This window comes from Notechis scutatus, chromosome 11, assembly GCF_049901735.1.
Source record: "Notechis scutatus isolate UNSWTSFEM ecotype Mainland chromosome 11, rNotScu1.2, whole genome shotgun sequence".
NCBI classification, from domain to species: domain Eukaryota; kingdom Metazoa; phylum Chordata; class Lepidosauria; order Squamata; family Elapidae; genus Notechis; species Notechis scutatus.
The window spans coordinates 5,615,042-5,641,622 of record NC_142019.1 but is presented as its reverse complement, the minus strand read 5'-3'; the positions used below and the strand labels follow the sequence as shown (position 1 = coordinate 5,641,622).

Sequence of the window (26,581 nt, the reverse complement as noted above, 5' to 3'; positions counted from 1 at the left end):
GGGAAAGCAGGTCAGCAGCCCCTCTTTTCCCAAGGCATAAAATCTCCCCCCCCCTTTTTTAACTGAGCACGTGCTTGAATTGGGCTTGGCAGGCTGTGCCAGCCTTGAAAATGGGGTTACCAGCATAAAATAGAGTTTAATTTGATGTGTGCCGGTGCCTCCATGGCAGGGGTCTCCAACCTTAGCAACTTTAAGATTTGTGGACTTCAACTCCCAGAATTCCTCAGCCAGCAGAGCTGGCTGAGGAATTCTGGGAGTTGAAGTCCACAGGTTGTAAAGTTGCCACGGTTGGAGACCCCTGCTCCATGGAATAGGTGATCTGGAAAGAAACAAGATTACTAAAGGCAATAAACAAAGACATTTTGGGGACTCCTTCCATTTTCCGAACCTACCTTCTCTATTACTAATCTTATGTTTGGGGTAGGTATTTGCAAATTAAAATGCATTAGAAATCATACTTAATTTGTAATATATAGCACAAATGGGCAGAGGAACTGATGGGGAGCTTGTGGGTGCCTATCATGTTAAATTAGGTAGACCTAATCGAAGTAGAAGACCTACGTATAATGGTCTAATGTATCCAGGTTTTTTGACATTGACAATTCAGAAACCCCTTATTATTATTTTTAAATAGAACATTCTCAATGCAGAACACAACTCTCTCTCCTGCCCCTTGTGTCATCTGAGCCCTGGGCTACACTACGTTTTATTTTACGATAAGGACTTCAAGGAATGCCTCTTAAGATAAACCTGGAAGTCTCTTTCTGTAAGGCAGGTTTGCAGAAGTTTGACCTTATTGAGATAGGAGTACTGGAGAAACACAGAAAGCTTTGGATGTCTAGCAGAAACCTTTTTACATGGCAAGGCTGAGAGAGCTGAGTTTCAGCATGCGTCCAGAGCATTGAATGGGATCACATATTATGATCACCGAAACTTTGCTTATGCTGTCATTTGTGGAATAACTTACAGTGGGCTGAGTTCACACTCTCTTAAAGTTCAAACAGAACAATTTGTATTACTGTTTGAGGTGAAACGTTTATCCGCCTTCTAGATTTAATTTTTTCTCTCCATCTGACTATGTGGGGGGGGGGGGAGTCTGTTTAAAGAAATTACGGGATGCCTTGAAGTCTTCTCACTTTGGACCAGTGAGGTAGAATTCTCTCACTTAGTTCTTTGCATATAAGTAATAATTTAAGGTGCCTAGGAAGTTAGAAAAAGGAATGCAGGTAGTTATCCTTGAATTCCCCATAAATAAAAGTTTAATCGTACTTTTTCGTCAGGACTGTTCCCCCTCCCCATGGGAGGACAGTAAAGAATCACAGGCTACATCCCAGAAAAGATAATAAACAGGTTTTCTCCTACCAAGTGTTTGAGTAAGCTTTGGAGTGGCATATTTGAAAGAATGAGTTTCATCAAGTGACAGGTGACCTGCTCCATGTTCTCATCCGACATGAACTTTGAAGAGGCAGACAAGGCTGGTTGACTGTAGGCTGAGTTAGCTGACCTGCCCTTTCAAATCTATTCAAGCTAAGGTCATTTTTCTAGCTGACACTGCTTTCAAAATTGTCTCGTTTTCAGCTTCCTGCTTAAGGGAGCTTCAAAGGCATGTTCTAGTCTGGCTGTTAGTGGGATGTGATTGGTTGAATTTGTTTGCTGTATGTATTTTCCAACTATTGTTATAGCTGCCAACACTCGCATCTTACCCATTTGGATAGCTCCAAGTTCTCGTAAGCAAACTTTCCCACATTAAGTAAATAATTTATCATAAGGATTAGGAAAGTTTGTTTGAAGTAACGATTAACCTTGCCTCTGTATTGACTTTATAGTGGAGAGATTCATAAAAAAAAGATAACAACTGTATGCATCTCTGGCAGTATTTCTTATCCCTACAGAATACCTTGAATGTTTTGTTTGGAAGAATTGAAAGACAATGAGATTTAATTAATATATGCCTATATCTGTTCCAAAATAACTAACTAGTACAGATTATAGGAATCATTAGAGCCTCTCAGTTCTAACAGCAAATACACAATTCTAGAATTCACCTCAAAAAGAGATCTCTGGCAGATCTGTAGCATCGCAAAATTGTGCATTCCAATTACCATTTTAGGATCCTATAGAAAAGGACAGTTGTAAAACTTCGAGAGCTTTTAGCATCCCAATAAGCCTTCAAATTCTCTCTCAAATTATCTGCACAAAAGAGATGCTGTAGAGAAAGAAATACATCTATTTCATTACTGCATCCCTTCTTCACACAGTTTAAGACATGCAGCACAATAGTGGAGATACATTTATTTCAGTTCTAGGTAGCCCTTTAATCTTTTTTAAAAAAGGTATACAGCATTTAATTTTGAAGGCTCTTAAGGAATTATATTCTTAAAATATGTGAAAATTCCACATGTCATTTAGATTTCCATGCCATGCTAAGTCATAATAAGGTTTAATTTTGTTTACCTTAATTTTTTTTGCGAGGTTAATTGTTGCAATTGGTAAACTGTAGTTTAAGGTTGATGGTACAAAACCAACCAGTAGTGGTTTGTTCAGTAAATCCTTGTTAAGCAACTCTTGGTTTGCAAAATGGGGAAAAATAGGCAAGTGGAAATATAAACAGGGCCAAGGTAGTTTACTGTCTAATGTGATGTGAACCATTTTTTACTGGCACACCATTATTCTTTTTCCCTGGAGGTGTTTAAAATAAACATGCTTAATAACAGACACTGTTGATTGCATATATGAGACTTTATATTCCAAGGGAAAACAAAAGTGCTTAAGCTGAGCTTAAAGATAATTTTGGAAATAATCACTTTTGGCTAATTATATCTGTCAGTGCCTTATTTTCCACAGTTAGAAAGAGGTCGTTGTATTCTCTTGACCAAAAGCCAACTGATTTGCCATTCTCTTTCTTCAGTTTCTTTCTACTTTCCCTTTTATCCTACATTCTGATATTCCCTCGAGATTTCCCCTGCAAGGGTTAACCAAAATTAGCTTTTGAGTTGAAGCACTTCGTGAGATACTTGAACAAATCCTCCAGCTATTACCCTTCTTAATTCAAATTGCTCCTGAAGCCCGTTTGTTTCCTTGATGTTAAGATAAGTTTATGAATATGTTCGACACAATTCTGTTATAAAATCTACCTTCGAGCTATATAAATGTTCAGTATCTTTATGTTGCAGTTTAAGACATTAGCAATATACAGCATGCTATTTTTGTCTAGTCATTTTTAATTGGTACTTCATCAATAAGAAGTATGGTAAATTGAAAAAAATAGGCTTAGAACTAACATCTGGGGAGTCAGAAAGATTCAGATAATAGAGTTGTGTTAAGCTGAACGCTACCATTTTTATCTTGAATAATGAAAGATTTAAAAAGAGAAGTATAGGAATTTGGTTTCTTGAATATATCCTTAAATCTTAGTAGAGAAAAATTAGAGATTGCCAATCAAGTACGATTACATATATTAGTAAGTTCCATCCCAAGAACCATTATCTTATTACATCACTGCAGCTATTCGATAAATGAAGCTGCATCTGTAGAACTATGACTAATGCATTCAGTTACATAAATGATCAGAGCAACATCAAAGTTGCGTTATAAATATCAAGCAGCAGGATCTTTTTTCATTGTTTCTATAAGTACCCTTTTGTGTAGAATAGTTGCTGTTGGGCTTCAAATAGCCAATTGCTTTAGCTTCAGTACTGAACAGTTTACACTGGGGTAGTTCATTAAATTTTCTCTTTTGTTTGGCAAACGAGTCACCACTTGTTTATGTGTAGAAAAAAGTAATTACAAGGTGTGTAGATTTTTAAAACAACCATCCAAACAAGGAGTTAACTAGATACATTCTGAAGTGTAACATTCTTACACTTTCAATGATTGTTAATAGTTTCTAAATGTTTCTACTAAAATATGTCCATAGATTTGCCAACTGCAATAGGACTCAAAATTGCTTCCCCACTCCTTTGGGAATATACAGCATTATTATTTTCTATAGGTCTCAGAGTAGGAGTCACAGGATCTGTATTTAACATTTCCAAACAATATAAAGTGTGCCTTCCTTTGAGTGGTTATGAGTATTTAATTGGATTTAAAGTGGGAATCGAAGTCACAGTTTGCAGTTAATTTACAAATTGTTATTTTTGACAAACCAAACAGAAAGTACTTGATTCACTATACCCTTAATGTTATTCTGTCAGCTGACATGAGTATTTGGATTCAGCAGTACACATATTCAGAGCAGACCTAATATAGTTATATGACACAAAGTAAAAAGTGGGTTTCTGTAGGTCTGTGTGACCTAATCAAATAGATCCAAGCAGAATAAGAATTTTTTGCAGAAGAGAATTTTACATGCAGTCCTTTGAACCTATTTCTGTCTGTTTTGTTTGCTGTTTATCTATGTTCCAAAACCAAACAAATCTGAATATGTTGTAATTTTGTAATTCCTTTGGCTGTTAAGTAAGAATATTTTCATAATAATCTTTTTAATCTATTAGTCAGACATAAAGATTTAATAATGAAAGCTGGCAGTGAAATTGGGTTTTGCATATTTCCCAGAATCAGCTATTGTCTTTCAGATCAAATATCCTTGTTGAGCAACTCCTTTTGCAAGAGAGTTGAGCAAAGAGGAACATTTGTTTAAAAGTGTAGAAAACGCACTCCAAGCAGTACAGTTTTAGGAATGTTCAGACTAGCTAGCAGTCTCTAGTGTGCAGTATTCAGAAAAGAAGCTCTTTGTGTGTTGCATATCTATACTACAAGAGAAAAAGTTTGCCCTGGCACAGTTTTCGTCATGAAACCATCCTCTTTCAATTTCTGATTTCCTTTACAGGCAGTCCTTGACTTATGACCAGAATTGAGCCCAGCATTTCTGTTGCTAAGTGAAACAATTGTTAAGTGAGTTTCGCCCCATTTTACGACCTTTCCTGCCACTGTTGTTAAGTGAATCACTGCAGTTGTTAAGTTAGTAATACGGTTGTTAAGACAATCTGGCTTCCCCATTGACTTTGCTTGTTGGAAGGTCACCCAAGGGAGTTACGTGACTGTCATAAATATGGGTCAGTTGCCAAGTATCTGAATTTTGATCAGTGACCATGGGGATGCGGAAATGGTAAGTGTGAAAAGGGGTCATAAGTCACTTTTTTCAGTGCCATCATAACTTGGAGCACTCACTAAATGAACTGCTGTAAGTCGAGAACTACCTGTATTTTCTCTTCCCAATTTTTTACTCCAGAAGATCTTGAATAAAATGCACCTGTGGAGGCAAGAAGGAGAGTTATTTTGCTTATTTGCTTTGATCCCAAGGGTTGCTAATGCTTCTTAAATTAGCCCTCAGAACTAAATGTTCCATTGATCTTTTCTTCCAAGAAAGGTTACCAAGTTTACTCTGATGTTACTACAATCATAGTCAGAGGTTTTTAGTAATCCGATCAGCACCACACCCCTTGCAGGTAAAGTTACACCCCAGAGACCTCCCTTAGATTCTTCCTGCGATATTTTCACATCTAAACAGAAATACTGTAGTCCATGTTATTTTTTTCCCAATCCCCTGTCAAGGCTTTTGTGTGATAGTTATAAATATATTTACCTTGCATCTTTGCCTTGTGAAAATTCTGTTGGTTTTAAGCACTTTGTCTTTCTTATTGTTTGATTATATTTCCTGTAAGTTTAATTTGTCCATTCTGAGCGCCTCTGTACTATATTTCCCCCTTATTTTTGACTAAAGGATATGCGTTGTGTCTCTTTTCATTTTTGTTGGATTAGATTTGTTGATCTCTTTAAGGCACAATACATTTTGTTAAGATAGATGCAAATTCTGGAAGCATTTATGGGGCAAACCAGTTAAGAGGAATCATTCTGGATATATATCAAGTTTCAGTGAATCTTCGTTCTGTCCTTTCTATATGATGAATCACACCTCTTTTGGAATAACCCTGGAGATTAGAATTAAGAACAAAGTGTAGTTATTCCAACTGGAGTGTGTAAAGATTTTTTTTTTCTTTTTATGTGTGGATATTTTTTTGGGTAATACACAGTGCCTCCTGCTGTATTTAAATACTTCTGGCTTTAGAACTGTTTAGAGGGCAAATCCAAAATGTAAGTTTTCTGAGTTCAACTTTGCTTTTTTATGCCATTGTAAGACTAAATCTTTTCTAGGCATAATGTGGTCCCCTATGACCCACCTTCCTGTAGTTCAGGGGTCCCCAAACTTGGCAACTTTAAGACTTGTGGACTTCAATGCTGACTGGAGAATTCTGGCAGTTGAAGTCTACAAATCTTAAAGTTGCCAAGTTTGGAGACCTCTGCTATAGTTAAAGATTTCCACTCCTTCCTTTTGTTGCTTAACTTTAACCACAGTACAGATAGTCCTCGACTTATGACCCCCAAATTTCTGTTGCTGAGCGAGACATTTGTGAAGTGAGTTTGGCCCCACTTTACGTCCTTTCGTCCCACCGTTGTTAAGTGAATCGCTGCAGTGTGTTAAGCCAGTAACCTGGTTGCTAAGTGAATCTGGTTTTCCCCATTGACTTTGCTGGCCTGAAGGTTGCCAAAGGGGATCACATGACCCCAGGATCACCGCAACTGTCATACATGTGAGCCACTTGCCAAGCATCTGAATTTTGATCACGTGAGCATGGGGGTGCTGCAACAATGGTAAGTGTGAAAAATGATCTTAAGAAGTCACTTTCCTCTGTGCCATTGTAAAATGAAACAGTCACTAAGTGAATGATTGCAAGTTGAGGATTATCCTGTATTTTAGTTGGGATTCTTCTGAACCGAGGTAGACTTGAATCTCTGAAGTTTATTTGCCATTGTCATCTAAACTCACAATTGGAAACCATTTGCTTGTGGTCTCCTCAAATTGACGAGTAGACCTATTGCATGAAATACAAGAGACAAATAGCAGAATCTGTATTTGAGGGATGATGGCTTCGCTCTCATGTTTAAAACAGGAACTTCATTTGCAAAAAAGCAACCAATTGCCACTTGGAGACTGTTTAAGAATTTAGCAGAGTCTCTCTCTCTCTTTCTCTCATCTATCTATCTATCTATCTATCTATCTATCTATCTATCTATCTATCTCTGTCTGTCTGTCTGTCTGTCTATATCTATCATCTGTCTATCTATGTCTGTCTGTCTGTCTGTCTATCTATCTAGTATTTGTTGTAACTTTGAACGGCCACTAAACAAACTTGTAAGTAGAAGACTACCTGCAATCCAAAATTCAACTTTAGCAGTGCAGTTCCACACTCTAGCTTTCCGGTGCCTTGAGTCATTAAAAGTCTTTCTCACTGGGCAGCTAAAGAGCAGTTTCTAGGCGTGCATGCTGAGAGGCAAATGAACGGATACGTATGAAGTAATCCAAGAGGCATGCTCAGAATATGCTCCCTTGTGGTGCTCTGAGCTGATAGTTCAGCTTGAGGTAATAAAAATGGAGAGGGGAAACTTGGCAGTCAGAAGTGTAAATTTGGTATCCAACCCGTAACGTCTCCTTCTTAAAAGCTTGGGAATTCAAACCTCCCCCAGCCAAATTACCTTGATCGTAAATTTGGACATTCTGTTTTTTTGCCGTTGAGCATTTCCTTAAAGGAAGTGCATCTTGAGACTTGCTTAGCTTTTGACTATGATTCAATTATATGCCCTTCCTCCAAATAAGAAACAGGAACATTTTGGAAATCTGTACAGCAGGGGTGTCCAACCTTGGCAACTTTAAGACTTGTGGACGCTGAGGAATTCTGGGAGTTGAAGTCCACAAGTCTTAAAGTTGTCAAGGTTGGACACCCCTGCTGTACAGTATTCGGTTAGTCATACCAAGATAGATCACCACCTGTATCGGTTAAAAAAAAGGTGGGAGGAGTGGTTGGAAGACAAAGACGTCAGCCAATCTGGCTGCTACTGGCCCATGGCAAACCAATATACAGGCCAGCTGGCTTCTCAGGGACATTAAACCTAAGAAGAGAGGGCAAATTCTTCTTCCTCCTCTGCCTCTACCACGTAGCCCAGGGGTGTCAAACTCAATTTCAGTCAGGGCTGTGGTTGACCTCAGGGGGCCGGGCGTGCGTGGCTGAGTGGGTGGGTGTGGCCAACTGGGTGGGCATGGCCAGCTTGACGCCACTCCCCAAACTGCTGGCCTGATAACATAGAATTTCTTATTGGCCAAGTGTGATTGGACATAGAAGGAATTTGTCTTGGTGCAAATGCTCTCAGTGTACATAAAAGAAAAGATATGTTCATCAAGAGTCAAGAATCGTAAGGTACTTTGTAAATAGTTGGCCTCCAGCTCAAACACACCCCAACCAGGCACCCAGATGAAACCTAGCTTCCTAATAAATGATAGCCGTCCGTTTACCCGAAGCCAAGCCGCACTAAAAGCCTCCAATACAGGAAACACAATGTTGCCAGCCAATCAAGACAAAAAAAACAGACAGAAGATATTAGAAACACCAATCAAGCAGAACACAGCAAACTCCAAGACCAATAAACACAGACCAAGACTCCCAACCAATCAGGATGAAGAAAAAAACAATTCTGGCACAGCAGTAGGCTAGCACCAAATTTAAAACAGAAATGGCTGCAAAGCCTGACACACAGATGAACACAATACACAAGCCTGATGATGGCGGATGAGATTCTGCCGAAACATCGCTACAACTTTAAAAGCACAACTATAATGACGTGGGAAAATACCTGAACAAAGCTGAATACCATACATATAAATACCCGTGAAAACTTAAGAAAACAAATATATATATATTGGACTGTAAGGGGAGAGCCATGTGAGTCTGTAATAGCCAAACATAACATCTTTTCTAACATTTTTTTATTACTACAAAGGTTTTTTGCTTTCATCAGTGACTCTTTGGTTCGAAATTGGTGGTTTCTTGCATTGGGAAATCTGATACAAAGGAGGGAAGCCATATTCTTCTTACCTTCCCTTAAAATGACTGATATTTAGTGGTCAATATCAGGCTTCCCATAGAATTATCTCCTTCTCTTACAGTGACTTAGCTTCATATTACCTGGAGAATGAAGAACCAATAGCGGTGCCCATGTCTCTGAACCCCAAGTCAGAAAGGGAGCCCACTTTTGTTCAGTGGCTTTCAAATCAAATGATCCAACCCGGGGTGGTATTCAGCCGGTATGGACCAGTTGGGGCGAACCAGTAGTTACACCGCACTCACCAAAACGATTGTTACACCAGTTGAATCCCACCACTGTATCCAACATATTTATTTTGAAGAAATTCAACTTTCTCTTCTGCTGAAACAGTCTTGTATCGCAATCCTGGTCAGTATTAAAGTCTGCTGAATTCTGTATGGGTAAATATATTTTGAATGAATGGTTAGGTTTGGCATGTGTTCCAAGGTGCCCCTTTCTGGAAGTAAATGCTGTTGAATTCAAATTAGAGGTCAGAGATTATATAAGAAGTTCCCTGATGAAATTTTTTTCTTAGATTCTTGCATTTTTTTTATTTTTTGAAAAAGCCTTTAACACTTATTAATATATTTACTCTTCATTCCATGGATTGTATATTCCAATTTCTAACCATAAATAAAGTTAAATTAAAAGCAGTTCCTTCAAATAGAAATCCGGATACTAGGTATGAGCAAGGGATGATACCATAAGAATTATAACTACTGTATAGGGGCTGTTAAATCAACTAGTAGTTATTCTTGTTTCTCTGGTGAATTATAGGAGACAATAAAATTAGATGTAGTTGGCTGCTTTTTTTACACACATTCATTGTAGTTAAAGGAGAGTTTCATATTTCATTTGCATCAATTCCCATCTTTTTATTTATTTAAAAATTCAGAAGCTACTGTGCTTGGTATTGTCATACCTTTTTATTATTTAATCATAAAAACAATACCACTTGTGCTGTGTTAACAATCTAGCATTTTTTTCTAATATCTGTCAAAGACTGAAATGTGAAATGGCCCTTTTTATGATCTTTATGGAGATTGGTAAATAAGGAAGCATTTTTAAAAATGAAAAGGATCAATCCTAATTAAGTTGATAACTGATCATTTTGCTTGTACTTGGTGAGTTGTGGCAATTAAAATTGAGTTAAACAATTAGTACTTTTTCAATATATACTCATTTACTTGCATTTACTTCCAATAATACAGTTAAAGTTAAAGTTAACAATTGTGCAGCTTTTATTGTAGCAACATACACTTTTAGTTCCTTATATTTCATTTTTTGTGCTTAATTAAAATTAAGCTCATGTAATTAATTAAAATGCTTATTTCAGGGCACTAATTAATTCTAGTATTTATTTAATCCTGATAAAAATCTTATAAAAGGTTAAGAGATAAATGTCATCTAAGAGATCAGAATTTGAACTCACTGAACTTAGTTTGATTGCATATTAAAATGTTTGGGTAATAAAATGTAATGCTTCCATTCAGTTAGTAATGTTGTCTAATTTGTTTTTGTAGGTGAGAGTTTAACATGCTATAGTTTTAACTACTCAGGGAGATGGAAAAGAAATATATTTTATCTCTGGTATTGTTGTTTCTTCCAAGCCGAGATTAGGTGTAATGTCTGTGATGATTTAGAAATAGGTGGAACTATTGAAAGATTCCATTGCTGTTCGTTTTGCAGTATTTTAGCACAGATAGCAGATGTTTTTTACAGTTTTGATTACAACCAATATTCAGAGGAATTTACATGTAGTAGTCCTCAACGTATGACCAGAATTGAGCCTAAAATTTGTGTTGCCAAGTGAGGAATTTGTTAAGTGAGTTTTGCTCCATTTTACGACTTTTCCTGTCACATTTTGTTAAGTGATTTACTGCAGTTGCTTTGCTTGTCAGAAGGTCACAAAAGGGGATCCCACGATCCCTGGACACTGCAACCGTCATAAACGTGAGTCAGTTGTCAAGTATCTGAATGTAAATCACCTGACCAGGGGGATGCCGCAGCGGTCCTAAGTGTGAAAAATGGTCATGAGTCACTTTTTTCAGTGCTGTTGTAACTTCGAACAGTCAGTAAATCGGGGACTACCTATATTTGATTCGGTGTAACGCTACTAGAGAAAAATGATTGAAAGGACCAAAGCAAAGAATGACGCAACTTTTAAACCTATTGAGTTTATAAGTCAGGCTATTTCTAAATATTGCTTCTGGCTTGGGAACACAATTTATATTATTGGAGAACATAAAGCATCTTACGAAGATTGTTACATTCTCATAGTAGTTGCAGGAAACTAAAACCATGCTTAAAAGTGGTCCCAGTGAGGATTATTCTGCTTGAAAAGAAATTATAGTGGGTAAAGTCTAGAGTTAAAAGATTAAAACTAATTCTTTTCTTTTAATTGTGCTTACATATATGGTATATCCTGAATGATGAGTACTGTTCTTTTACAAACCAAAATATTTGTTAGGCAATGGATATTTTTGGTAACTCGCAATGTTTTTATATTATCTGTTTTGAACAATGGATACAATATAGAGAGACCTCTGTATTTATTTATTTTTTTCGTCTGCAAATGTTGCCTTCCAAAGTTGTAGAAGAGAGCATTTTTACTCCTCCCATAATGTGCATCTTTGGCTGTTTAGCTAGTGCAGTGCTGATTCATGCAATTCCACCAGCTTGTGCAAATAAGACATACTAACATTTTAGATCAATGATGTTGGAGGAGATCAATTGTCATAACACTATCAAATCAGCCTCTATATTTAAGTTCATGTACTTTTTTGGGCATACCACTTAACTATGCCAGGATTCTTGTTCTGGTGCCAGAAAAGTGAAGAAAACTGATCATGTATTCCTCTCTCTTTGTAGAGATTTATGGTAGAATGCAAAAACTTCCTCTTCCATAGTTGCAATCAAGATTGAATTCTAAAAAAAAAAGTGTGTTTCAGTGTTGATGCATGTGCTTTTTAATGCATCATCATAATAAAAGATAAGGGCTTCTGAGCAATAATAACATAGCTCTCTGTCTAAATGGTAAGCATGTTAACGAGCGGCTGGTTTTAAACACTTCCTTATTTAGGTTTTGAATTATAGAGATTTGCATGCAGGGACACCTTTGGTTCCTCAGATGTAAGCCTTTTCATTTTCTGTGTTTTGAAAACATGGGTATTTTGGTTGTTTGCACATCTTAAAGGCCTGTAGCCAATGAAAGCATGGAGAAATGTGTGTTCTGGACTGGAAGCAATCTGGCCTTGCTTAACTGGAGGTAGTTCTCGACTTACGACCACAATGGAGCCCAAAATTTCTGTTGCTAACTAAGCAAGACTGTTAGGGTTCCAGCAATTGCCCTAATTAAATCATGAGCTTCTAGCCAAGCTTCAAAAGAATCCAAAAGATTTATTAGGAGCAACATGTCGGCAGTAGGAGCCTCTGTGGCACAGTGGTTAGAGTGCAGTACTGCAAGCTGCTTCTGCAGCCAGCTGCCTACAATTTGACAGTTCAAATCCCACCAGGCTCAAGGTTGACTCAGCCTTCCAAGGTGGGTAAAATGAGGACCCAAATTGTTGGGGGCAAGAGGCTGACTCTGTAAACCGCTTAGAGAGGGCTATAAAGCAGGGGTCTCCAACCTTGGCAACTTTAAGACTTGTGGACTTCAACTTCCAGAATCCCTCAGCCAGCAAAGCAATATATAAGTCTAAGTGCTATTGCTATTAGCATAAATGACGCCAACTCTGACATATGTAATTTAAAGTCACCTGACCCTGTTTCCCCCCTCCCCCCTGGGTGTTTCATAAATCAGATTCTCCAGTGAAGAGCGTTCACAGGCTGGGTGTCATCAATCACATTCTCCAATGAAGGATTTTCGGGGGCAGAAGATCCGGTAGCCTAGCTACAATCTTTGTAAGATAAGCATGGAATGTACTACTGGTTTTAAACTGCCGTACTGCTCCTTCAGATCCCCCCCCCTTGTTTATGGCAATTCGAAAACAGGCATAGGAATGTTTTATGAGTTGACAGAGACAGTTACTAAGTGAGTTTTGCTCCATTTTACAACCTTTCTTGCCAACGTGGTCAAGTGAATCACCGCAGTTGTTAGGATAATAACACAGTGGTTCAGTGAGTCACAAAAGGCAACCACGTGACCCCTGGGACACTGCAACCATCATAAATAGGAGTCCATTCAGGGGTGGGGTTCAACCGGTGTTACTACTGGTTCAGTGACTATGTTTTGCATGTGCATGCAAACTTTGTGCACACATGCACGTGATGTGCACTGCGCACGCGTGTAAAAAACCTTAAGATGTGCCACCTGGACAGCTGACAAGCGCTACATTTGAAAAGCCTCTTTTTTCCTGCTTTTTCAACCTCAGCTATGCTGTGCAAAGCAGCTGAGGTTGAAAAAGCAGGAAATAAAGGACAGGTAAGAGCCCAGGCAGGTGGGCGGATGGGCCAAACAGCAGCAAACACAGAGCCGGTTCACTGTCTGCTGCTCTTCAGAGCTACTGGTTCTACAGAGCCAGGCAGAATCGGTAGCATCTCACCCCTGAGTCCGTTCCAAGTGTCTGAATTTTTAATCACGTGGCCAAGGAGAGACAGGTATCTTGGTCTATATATCAGACGAATGACCCATTGGGATACCCATATCAAAATAACTTACCTTATGTCCGGCCAGAACTTGAAAATAACATTTAAAGTAGCACAGTATTTAAATAAAATGATTCGGTTGAGATCTGCATATGTGGTAGATTGCAAGGGCAACTCCGAAATATAATGTTACTATATTTTATCTATATCTTAAATTATTGTACATTATTACAATTTTATTTTGGATTGTATTTTATTACTATTTCATCTTAAATCGTATTTTGTCTAGATTCCATTTTAAATTGTATTTTACCAAATTGTACCAATTGTACGGTATTTTATCAAATTTCATTTTGAATTGCTTTTATTAAATTTTAGGAACAAATTGTTGCTGGAACTTTGCACTTTGATATGGCCCAAGGGCTAAACAATAAAGACTTATTATTATTACAACCATCATAAGTGTGAAAAACAGTCACAAGTCACTTTTTTCAGTGCTGTTGTTACTTGAAACGGTCACTAAACCAACTGTTGTAAGTTGAGGACTATGCAATACTGCAATATTGGTCCATAAGGAGATTGATGTTTAGCAAATCTCCAGGATGAGAAGGTGTCCTAACAGTGACGCAGCAGTCTCTCTACAAGTGGATTAGTTTGTATTCCTTATTGTGCACCTGAGAATCAATGTATGGTTCTTACAAAACAACCTCAGACACTTTCCTAAACCCAGAATTCTTTAGAATTGGCAAGTGTTTTGACATAGATAAGCAGCTCCTGGTGGCATTACTGATTAAGCAAGCTAGGAAGAGATCGTTCCAAGTTAGATTCCTGACTGGTTTCTCTTCTACGAATTCTGCATTGCAAAGCTTGTGCATTTTTTTTTTACACTTGATAATACAGGCAGTCCTTGACTTACGACCGCAACTGAGCCCAAAATTTCTGTTGTGAAGCGAGACCTTGGTTAAGTGAGTTTTGCCCCATTTTACAATGTTTTTGACACAGTTGTTAAGTGAATCACTGCAGTTGATAAGTTAGTAACTTGTTCGTTAAGTGAATCTGTCTTCCCCGTTCACTTTGCTTGTGAGAAGGTCACAAAAGATGGTCACATGATCTTGGGACCCAGCAACTGTCATAAATATGAACCAGTTGCCAAGCACCTGAATTTTGATCACATGATCATGGGATTCTGCAAAGGTCGTAGCTGCGAAAAATGGTCATAAGTCACGTTTTTCAGTGCCGTAGTAACTTTGAATGGTCACTAAACAAGCTATTGTAAGTTGAGGGCCACCTGTAGAGGAACAAACCAAAGAACCTAACTTCGATATAACGCTAAAAAATTGGATGAAAATCCCTAAATTATTTGACTGCTCTTACCTCCAAAACAAGCCAAATTAGAGCAGTTGCTTCAGGTTATGCTTGATATAAATTCATCTTTATTTCCTATCTTCTGTCTTCTTTAGATTTCATGATTAATAAGAATTCTCACTGAGCGCCGTGGTGGTGCAGTGGTTAGAATGCGGTACTGCAGGCTATTTCTGTTGACTGCCAGCAGTTCGATCCTGACTGGCTCATGGTTGACTCAGCCTTCCATCCTTCCGAGGTCGGTAAAATGAAGACCCAGATGGTTGGGGGCAAGAGGCTGACTCTGTAAACCACCTAGAGGGGGATGTAAAGCACTGTGAAGCAGTATATAAGTCTAAGTGCTATTGCTACTGCTTCTCTTGAAATCGTGTATCTGACAGTGCAAATCATATTTTAGTAACTTCTTGGATCTTGCTGTTCGGAAGATAGCTTTAAATATAGCTTGGTACAGGAGCTAGCTAGCTGGTATTTCTTTGTCCTGCTTAAGACTTAGTAATTATAGAAAAAGGTAACCTTACATTTGCAATGACAGCAAGGGAGTGAGGCGTCTGTTGGGGTTGGTTGGAGCCTAGATGTTTAAACAACCGTAGGAAATACATAACTTGATGTTTATCTTTTTGCTGTTTTCTGTGGCCCCAAACGAAACAAAATTGTTTTCAAAATACAACCAATTTGGAATATGTATATTTTTAAAAGTACAACTGATTTTGGAATCTCTATTTTTTAAAAAAGTTTGAGATGTTAGGGTATTTAAAAAAAATAAAATCAGGCTTTCTTAGTAGATTATTTCTAAATGCATAAGCAACTGAGGATACTTTTTACATGCAGTGTTCCGTGAGGTAGCACCTTAAAAAGGTTTTCCTAATTAAGAGGGATCACAGAAAAGTCAGATTTTGCGTCAGAAAATAATCAAACTTCCTTTTCCATTTGAACCATGGGATGCTAACTTTTCACAAATAAAACCGTTAATTACAAGATAAGCATTACATTTTATTACTCAGGCATTCTAATATCATAATACCCAATTTAATATTAATTTAATTCATATCTTCAGCTTTTATAAATGGAAGGTAGAGATGTACTAAATCATTTGACTTCCAGACCTTCTGTTCTACTATGGGGAAGGGCTATTCCAGCCTCTTGGGAAATCTTCCTACCTTACCAAAATGGATCTGAACTGGAAATGGGCCACACTGATCTCCATTGTGCAATTAGCAGGGTCTGTTTCTACACCAGATGGCTCCTGACATGGCTGTTCCAACATGTGAGCGTTCTGATAAGATTGGAACAGGATATTTTGGGGTCAGGACATTTCAGCCTGGAAACCTTTTCTAAAGCACCAAGGATATAATATCTGACTCTCGGTAACTTCCTCCTCTTCCTGCATATTTCCTTGTAGCAAAAAACCCCACCACCTCCACGCTATTCTGGATGAGTCCACAAAATCTTATATCATTTAGGATAAAGATATGCAACAAAGTTAGATGTTTCCGTTCGGTATATTAATATTCAAACTTTAAGCCAGTGAGATATGGTGGGGGTAACATAAGACGCATAAAAAGTATAAAGATGACAGATGTCTATGGAGATTCTCCGTCATCCAGGTCATGGTTACCCCAAAGGTACTTTTTCTTTCTTTCTTTCTTTTTATTAGTTTTACCTTTAAAAGAACAACACAACTACAAATTATGTACAACAAAAAGAAAAATAGGCCTTGGCATAGACCAAGAGGGAGAGGGAGGAAAGCCTAAGAGAGGGGAAAGGGAAGAGTAAGGGAGGGGAAGAATAGAGTAGGGAAAACAGTTAAAATAAAACCATATTTTGTGACTGTCTGTAAGATCCTTTCTTCTTCAAAAGTATCATCGACGGTGCTTTTCTTTATCTCTCTGCTTCGGAGGCCCTCGGCCATAATTTTCCTAGAGATGATCTATCTTTGGTTTAGCCAATTATACAAAGGATTCCAATTATTGTAATATGATGAGGATTCTTTATTTTTTAGTGCTTGGGTTAGTTTGTCCATTTCGGCGCATTGTAAAATTTTCTGAATAACCATATGTTCAGAGGGAATGGAAGATAATTTCCAGCACTGGGCAAATGCCAGTCTGGCTGCGGTTAAGATATGAATTACAATATACTTCGATTTTTTTGGGTATTTGTTTATTGAAAATTCCTAGAAGGAAGGACTCTGGTTTGTACTCTTTTGTTCCTTGGTTATTTCCTCTAGCCAGCGCCTAATTTTTGCCAGTACTTCTGGGTTTCCTTGCACGACCACCACAAATGGAAGAAGGTACCTTCTATGCTTTGACATTTCCAACAATTGGGGCTCGTGTTGGGGTGCATCTTCGCCAATCTCGAAGGGGCAGGTGCCATCTATAAAACATTTTATATGTTTTCTTTATAAGCTGCTGATTTCGTGATCTTAATGTTCCTGTTCCAGATCCTTTCCCATTCTGCTAGCGTAATGCTCCGTCCCACGTTTCTGCTCCACGCAATCATATTTCCTTTGACAATTTCTTGTTCTAATTCAGTTTCTAATAAATGTTTGTAAAATTTAGATATATTTTTTTTGCTCGGTCCTAATAGAATTTTGTCTAAAGTCTGTAATTTATTGTAGATTCCAAATTCCTTAATATCTTGTTTATATCTACTATGAATTTGAAGGTACACCCACTGATCAATTTTAAATCCTTGCTCTTGTAATTCTTGTCGGGTTTTCAATTTTCCTTTAGTTATATCCAAATTATTAGGGTGTACTATCGCTTCCATTGGAGATAGCCAAATCGGTATTTTTAGATAAAGTTTTTTACGTACTTTTTTTCCAATTGGTTAATAGAGAGTCCCTGATAAGATGCCTATGGAAATATGATTGCCTGGGTTTCCCAGTTTCCCACAGAAAGGCATGCCATCCTTTCTGCATATCGTGGCCTTCTAATATTAGTGTTCTTTTGTTAGTTAAATTCACCCATTCCTTTATCCATAGTAGGGTGGCTGCCTTGTAATATACTTCCCAGTTTGGCAGGCCTAACCCTCCTCTGCTTTTCAAATCTTGTAGGGCTTTTACATTAATCCTAGCTTTTTTCCCCTGCCAAATAAATTTCAGTGTTATCTTGTTTAATTCCATAAAAAATTTTTTATTTAATTTGATTGGAATTGTCTGGCATAGATATAGAAATTTTGGCAGAATATTCATCTTAATCAGAGCAATCCTGCCCAATAAGGAAAGTTGTAATGTACTCCAGGAATCTAAATCTTTCTTGGATTGTTGGAGAAGTTTGTCATAGTTGTTTTCTTTTAATGATTTGCTTTGTGGAGTAAGCCAAATTCCTAAGTATTTAATTTTTTTTGTCACCTGTATTCCCATTATTGTCTCTAGTTCTTTATTCTGGTCTCCTGTTAAATTTTTAGACATTAATTTCGTTTTACCCCTATTAATTTTAAATCCTGCGACTTCTCCAAATCGTTCTAGATCTTCTAATAAGTTATGTCCTTTTTCTATAGGCTCCTCCAGAAAAAAAACCAAATCATCAGTGAAGGCTTGTACTTTGTACTCTTCTGATTTCAGAAAGTTCAGTTGCCTCTTGAAAAAACACTTTTGAGACTATAAAGATGACAACAACTTTTCAAATTGAATACCATTGCTAGGTGAGGTTACAATGGGTATTACAGACTACCATGCCTGGTAGCCCATTGCAAAAAGCTAGACTTCCATGAGTATTTAGACTTTTCACAAACTAAGTTAAGCTAGCGTTGATTGTATGTGTGAAAAGCCAGGATGAGACCACTTGAAGGACAAAAATATGGAAAATTTTGCATTGCTAATGTATACCATTTGAGTATTCCCGAGAAAGGGTCTTTTTGCAATAAGAGTTATTTATTACAAGGAAAATATCTGTTATTAAGAGAATGCATAGTTCTAGGACATTTCTGGATAAAATGCAACTCCATGGATATTACACAGGTATCCTTGGGAAGAAATTCCTTGCAAAATACCAAGTGTACATTCTTTTAAAACGATGTGTAATCTCTGCTAAATTGTTCTGTTTGGACTATTGAGCAAGGAACACATGCTGCTAACCAGCTACTTTATATGTGTGAACTCACTGTGTTCAGCAAAGCCCAGGTGCTCAGTGTGTAAATGAGATTCAGGATGATGGGAAAACGAAGTCTGGAATGTTTGCCTTGCAGCTATTGCTCTAGCAGCCTTTTGTAAAATGAGGTGTTAACAACCAACTAGCTATGGGTCACAGCTCTGTCCCACGATCCGCATGTGTTTGGCTAATCAAGTATTTCTGTTCAGTTGGGCCTTTTGCAAATTGGGGAAGTTCTTGGTTTTGGAAATGTGTCCTTGTTTACCATCTGAGTTGGGGCGATCTTTTTTCAAGGTAACTTCTGTGGTGTGCTTTTACATAAATCATTGCAACAAAATGCACTATTTGTCATATATGTTTTCTTAACTGAAAAATTAATGTCAGGTTATCTCACTTAACATTGAAGAATTTTTGCAATTAAAATGTATGCTTTTTTCCCCCTGCCTAAAGTTTGAACAAAAGTAATTTTGTCCAAAACAATTTGTGTGGATTCATAGGTGTGTAAACAAGTTTTTAACAGACTGGGATTCTATTATTGAAAAATATTTTTTTATTTACAATATTTGAAGACTCTCCCAAGCATATAGGTCTGGTGTACAACAAAAAGGGAAAAAAACAATTATTGAAACAAGCAGCACTAAGCAATATTTGCTTGTTTATTAAAATTATTATTAATATTCATACCCAGATGAATTGCTCACAATGACAATTACATCAAAAAGCTTCATAGAATGAAAAGACTTTGCAAATTGCAAGAGTATTACACATTTCTCCAAGGGACATTTTCACATATAAGGGGTTTCCTCCTTCAAATTGAGAAGGAAAATTGATGTGGAGTCAGAAGAATATTGTATGTGTTATTGTAAGGGTGCTTAAATCTTAATTGTCTTTGAGGAGTTTGTGCTACAGAATAGAAGTCTGCAGTATCTCCCAGTGAATTCACTCTTTTTCTTTGGAAAAGAAAACCAGGGTATGTAGAATGTGGGAATATGGTTTTTGCAGGGACCTTTGAAGTTATAAGCATCTCAATTGTTCCAGCTTTACTTCAGTAGTGAGAAAAGGATTTTAGATTGCATTGTGATTTGTTTGTTATCTATGACTTTTTTCTGTCTGTAATGCACCACGTTCATTAATAAGTTAGAGACCCAAACATCCCCACTTGGTTTGTAAGTTCCTGTTGACAGTGCATGCTTTTTTGAGGATAAGTTCTAAGAAACTCTGACATTTCTGAGTAAACATATCTACAACTCCATTTAATTCAGACAGAGGGAATATTTTATCCAATGTTGCCTTTTTGTTTTTTCTCCTGATTCGAACATTGCCTCTTTGTTTTAGTTTGTCTCTGTTACTGATCTGACCTCTGCTTTTCTAGATAAATAAAGTGATCCAGTGATGAATGGAGGCAGCTTGTCATAAATATCTTGTAGTGCTTGTAATAGTGCTTCCTATTACATACTCCATTACCCTTAATGTAAGTTTGAATAACTGCCCAATACAAGAAAACAATATGTTTACTTATTCATAAAGCAATTCACATAGCATCAAATGCTGCAGTAATTAATATAACTGAACAAATTGCCACATGAAGGATTTGTCTTTTGAATAGGCTCAATCCAGATAGATAGATAGATAGATACCCTGTTTCTCCAACAATACGGCCTCCCCCAAGAGGAAGTCCCAGCATGTTTTATAGGCATGAAATGAAATTAAGCCCCTCCCCCCAAATTAAGGCCTATATTAAAACATGCGAAATGGGGGGGAATGGTGGGGGGGCTTGCCGTTAGGAAGTACTTTTGTTGCACACCTGGATATGGTGCTGCCTGCGTTGACCCCGATACGAAGTGCCCCACCAACGCCGAGGTCAACATTCAAGCTGTCGCTGCCCGCCCGAAGATGCAAGGGGGGGGGAATTAAGTCACCCCCAAAAAGACGGCCTAGCCATTTTTGGGGGGGCTCAAAAAAAATAAGACCCGGCCTTATTATATGAGAAACACGGTAGATAGATAGATAGAATAGCAATACGTGTCTGAATTTGCTGAGAACCATAAATCTGATTTTTTTACAATATTTATTTTCTCCTGTTCAATGTGGCTCATCTTCAGATAACTTATGACTTGCTTCTTGTATCATATGAACTAGGAACTTGGGTCTAATACAGTTTCTGAATTTTGTGAATCATTGTGAACAATGCACAGCCATGATTTTCCTAAATGTATAAATGGGAATTTCTGCTTTTTGTTCCATATAAATAAAACTAATTGTTACAGAACATAGTTGGATGATAAACATGTACTATAGTCTAATCTCAGAACTCTGGATCAACATCTGTTATATTTCAGAGTTTATTACTTGGTGCCTTACAGTATTTATGGGTTCAAATAGATTCGTTGAATTTTTTTTTAGTTGCAGTTCTTGGAAGCCAACCAGTGCTCAGTTATATCAATTAACCAAAGATTAAATATTAGTGAATTTAAAGATGTGTTTGTATAACAAAACTTCATCAGTCATCAAAACACAACTTTAATGAAGTATGGCAGAACGTTCATGTTAATTTTTTGATGCTTTCTGACCAAATCATTCTCGTAATACCACAGACTTTAATTTCTGGAGTTATAGTTAAATAATAGAGTACCTCTTAAAAAGAAAGCCCCTCAAAATATTTGCTCCATTTAAATGCAATAATAGAATGGTCCCTATAATGTAATGTTAAATTATTTTAAGGTCTGATCTCATCCTGCATTTTAGGCAGCGGTATGTTGTTATAACCTGTCATCTCTAAAACCTTAAATTAGAGTAAACTTTCGTGGTATAAGATTGATCCTCAAAGGAGACTCTTAGTAGTTGTTGACTATGGATTTCTGCAAAGAAAAAATAAGGTGGACCTTGTATCTTGATCAGGTATTTTTTAAAAATATATTTTTGTGATTTAACCTGTCTCCTTGTAATATTATACAGATACCTAAGATATCTAGAGTAATAATTATATTAACTGAGTTTTATAGGTTTTAAACATTGTTCTTATGTTTAGAGGTGAGAGGTTTTAATAGCATGCTGGGGAATGTTGGTGCAGACTGATTTGCCTATCACCAACTTTTGTCTCCCCCCCCCCCCTTAAGGAAATACGTTAGCTAAGTAAATGTAAACTTGTTGGTATGTTTTCACTTGAATGCTTGGGGTAAAACATTTAATTTTTAGTTAATCAGTTCTAGGGAGTCAGGCCAGCAATTGGGCTCTTAAACATCCCATTTTTGTTTGATATAATGGGTTGTTTGTGAGATTTCAGCCTTTTTCAGCTAGTTATCAACAAATGAACTGTTGACAAGAGGTGGCTAAATGTCTTACAGAGATAAAGAGATAAAGTAACAGGCATTTTTGTACGAAAGCAGAGCGTATTTTCTTCCCTGTTCAGTATAACTGTGTTAATAGTAAAATAGTAAATGTGTACGCTAAATTGTGAGCCATTTACCAAATAGGTGTCTTGTGTTTCTCTTGGCTTAATAAGCATACTGTGAAAAGTTTAATTTGAAAAGTCCGATGGAATTCAGATAGAATAATTTCAAGGACGTTTACAAAGTGCATTTATTGGAAAATTACAATTGTGTTTTCCATAATACCCGCGTGGCAAGGATTTTGAATTAATCTCTGATAAGAATTAAATATTCTTATTAAACCAAGTTTCAAAATATTGGTTGCAAATTTAACATTATAGGAGAACAACAAATGAAAAACTCCTTAAACTTGATTTTTTAAAAACTTCCGTTTGTGTCGCTTTGTAACAAATTAATCAGTTAATCAATACTCAATTTTTACATTAAGTTTAATCAGATATTTTACACAATTACTGATTTAGCAAGATTAATCTATTTCAAGTTAAACGGTAGATCTATCTAATAGCCTGAATTATATATGCTTGAACACTGATGGGAGAGAGACATAGATATTAAGTTACTCAGAAATATGGCCGATTGATGTCATGAAAAATAACTCTCTGAAAATCCACTATTGCCTTGGTATGATTTTTAAAATACTTTATTTTACAGTCCCAGAAATCTTGGATAGAAAATACTTTCACCAAACGGGAATGTGTCTACATAATACCAAGTTCAAAGGATCCTCACAGGTAAATGAAAAGAGATACATTAATTATTGCAGCCTTTGGTATCCTCCCCAAAATTAAGGTTTAAGCATTCTCATGAGATATCTGAGAGAGGGTATTAATTTCTGCAGAAGCAATTTGGATTTATAAAATGAAGGGGAAATTCTGTGGTATGAAATGGGAGTGCTTTAAGAACTGGAAGTGAATAGGAATGTAAGAAGAGGGGGTTTTCCCCCTTGAAGTTGGGATCTAAGTTAGAAGAAGGAATTACGATTTCCCCCTTAATTTGTGCTGTATTGGATATATCCCGTAGCTGGAGACATTAGCGGCTTTTGTTTTGCTTATATCATCTTTGCTATGTTACTCTTTTTCCTGTTGTCTTGTAGTGAACCTGTGCACAAAAAAATAAGCTTTTTTTAAATAAGAAAAGTCATATGATATTTTTGTTCTATTGATGTAGTTTTTTGAAACTGTGACCGTTTTTAGACTATCTTTTTAATTTTTTAATCTTAGATGCCTTCCAGGATGTCAGATTTGTCAGCAACTTGTCAGGTAAGTAGTTTTACATTAAATGAAATATTTTTAAAAACTGGGGTTAAATAATACAAATAAGTTACCTGCAAGCACTATAATCTGTTTCAAAAGTCTCTGGAAGCAGAAATAAGTCGAAATGCAGAAAAAGTTAAATGAAAAAAGGTGTTTACGTGAAGAGCATATGGAATATAGGCATGTATTAAAGTGAGCAGTAAACATAATTATCCCTGTTATCATGGCATTCAAGCCCTTAGATATTATCTATCTTTCTAATATCATTGTGAATCTTTATACTGCAGTTTGGAGCTTCTTCCCAAGTTCCTGAAAAACATGGAATTGTAGTTTTTCAGAGACAGTATGTGGTTTAAATTTGGTGGAAGTTAACAGGTAGAGACTATGAAATACAGTGAACGTGTGTATAGCAGCTCATAATATCGCAATGTGCCTGTCCAATTTCCTGAAGTGAGGATTTTGTCCTTAGGTGCTGTTGCGGTCGCTTGGTACGGCAACATGCCTGCTTCACCGCAAGCCTTGCCATGAAATACTCCGATGTGAAGCTGGGTGAAAATTTTAACCAGGAACTTGAGGAATGGTCTGTAGAAAAACATACAGAGCAGAGTTCAACAGATGCTTACGGTGTCATTAATTTTCAAGGAGGCTCTCATTCCTACCGAGCGAAGGTTTGTACCCACAGTTCTATTTGTCTTCTACTGGTGGAGTTGATGAGTGCTTCTGGAATCATCTTCAAACAACATCTGCAATATCCAAAGTGAAGATTAAAATAGCAATATTGGTCTTTAAACACAGAAGTGATAGGGTGGAAATAAGTGGGAGTTGAGTCAAGTTTTCATAAGATTGAATTGCCCTATAATGGAATTTATTATCTAAACTCTTTTTGTGATAAGCTTCCATGGATGGTGCTAACAATGATTTATACTTCACTTTTTGAACTGGATTTTATATCCAGATCAATGGCTATTAATTTATCCGTTAATATGGATGTTAAATTTATTCATTCAGCCTCTCTAACTTTCTTTGTTTTTTTTATTCCAATAATGCAATGAAATGGAGGCATAATTAAAGCACTTCACCCTTTGTCCATTTGTTTATTCTTCGAATTCCTAGTAGGAAGTACTAGGACATGTACCCACACACATTTGAATTAGTCATTGGGATGTGGACATTTATTTCTTAGTCACTATGTTGAACTTCTTGAATTTTAAATGTATTCAAAACAATTAATGCAGAAACAATCCCACACCAAGCTTGTTTTGCAATGTATTTTTTATTATTTTGTGATAAAAGAAAACTTCTCTGTGAGTCAAGTATCTATAAACTGAAGTTTTCGATAACAGTGTGCCACCCCCCCAAGAAAACGCTTCCTTCTTCCTCTGTTTTCTGTATTGCGCCTACAATACACAGAAAGTGATGCTTCCTCAGATACAAGAATTCCAGCTGTTCAGAAGTCATTACATATACTTGAATTCACACCAAATATATTGTGGAAATCAGAACAATTCTGTTAAAATTGGTATTCTTAAAATGATATTTTGAAGAACAATTTAGGTTATACTTCTATTTTAACTTTTAAAGGCATTTGTGTGTTGTGCTGAGCTATATTTTATTTTAACCATGGTTTGTTAACTAAGCCTTTATGGCTAGACATGCATTATTAAATTATGAACCAAGCGATAGAAATTAGAATGGCTGTAGTGTAGAACACTGCTAAACCAAAATTGAACAAATCACTTTATGAATCCAAATACAGAGGCAGGTTTAATCTCTTAAAACATTCATTAGGAATTTTGAATAAACCTTTCAGCTGTAATATTTGTGTGTCACTGCATGAATTATTTTATATTTTGCTTGTTTCATTGTTAAAGGTTATTAACATTTTCCTTTTTTTTGTTGTTGAATAGTATGTACGATTGTCATATGACACCAGACCTGAAGCGATCCTACAACTTATGCTTAAAGAATGGCAGCTGGAACTGCCAAAACTTGTTGTTTCTGTACATGGAGGGATGCAAAAATTTGAGCTTCACCCACGGATCAAACAGCTGCTTGGTAAAGGTCTCATTAAAGCTGCAGTAACAACAGGAGCCTGGATTATAACTGGAGGGGTGAACACAGGTGATGCCTTCACTTGAAACATACTTTTGATGTATATGTACAAGACAATTGGTCCTGAGTCGTGTTATTGTTTGGGTGTCATAATGACTCAGAACTTGTTTTAAAGGTCCATGAACATAGCATATTTGGAATCCTGGGATGACACCAAGCTTGATAAATAGCATAGGTAGCTCTTGACTTACGACCACACTTGAGCCCAAAATTTCTGTTGCTAAATGAGACAGTTGTTAAGAGAGTTTTTCACGACCTTTCTTGCCACAGTTGTTAAATGAATCACTGCAGTTGTTAGATTAGTAACATGGTTATTAAGTGAATCAGACTCCCCCATTGACTTCACCAGTCAGAAGGTCGACCCCTGGACAGTGCAACCGTCGTAAGTATGAGTCAGTTGCCAAAGTGTCCGAATTTTGATCACCTGGCCATGGAAATGCTGCAATGATCGTAAGTGTGGAAAACATTCATAAGTCACTTTTTTCAGTGCCATTATAAGCTTGGTCACTAAATGAAAGTTTGCAAGTCGAGGACTACTTGTGTATACATTCTCATGATCAGAAGTGGGTGAAACTAATGAACTAGAATATGGGAAAGGATGAAATGGGCTAATAATAAGAGCCATGGTGGCGCAGTGGTTAGAATGCAGCACTGCAGGGCTAACTCACTGCTCACTTGAGGAGTTTGATCCTGACTGGCTCCAGGTTGACTCAGCCTTCCACCTTTCCAAGGTCAGTAAAATGAGGACCCAGATTGTTGGGGACAATAGGCCGACTCTGTGAACCACTTAGAGAGGAAGGTAAAGCACTGTGAAGCGGTCTAAGTGCTATTGCTAAGTGCTAATAATAGGATGACAGTGAAATGTATCTGGTGG

At 37.0% G+C, this 26,581-nt stretch overlaps 1 protein-coding gene across 3 annotated transcripts in view; it reads left to right on the top strand.

Annotated features, from left to right (window-relative positions):
* The window catches only part of TRPM7 (transient receptor potential cation channel subfamily M member 7), a 60,590-nt gene that overhangs the window by 796 nt on the left and 33,213 nt on the right, over positions 1 to 26,581 (top strand). For 2 of the 3 annotated variants that reach the window (XM_087972660.1, XM_087972658.1), the window contains exons 1-5: positions 21,764 to 21,851; positions 22,994 to 23,073; positions 23,563 to 23,601; positions 24,065 to 24,263; positions 25,503 to 25,716. In XM_087972660.1, the coding sequence (XP_087828786.1) occupies positions 21,804 to 21,851; positions 22,994 to 23,073; positions 23,563 to 23,601; positions 24,065 to 24,263; positions 25,503 to 25,716 (580 nt within the window). In that variant the 5' untranslated portion in view covers positions 21,764 to 21,803. Of the gene's footprint in view, positions 1 to 21,763; positions 21,852 to 22,993; positions 23,074 to 23,562; positions 23,602 to 24,064; positions 24,264 to 25,502; positions 25,717 to 26,581 lie in introns of those variants that run through there. The other variant, XM_087972659.1, reaches the window with a different exon arrangement.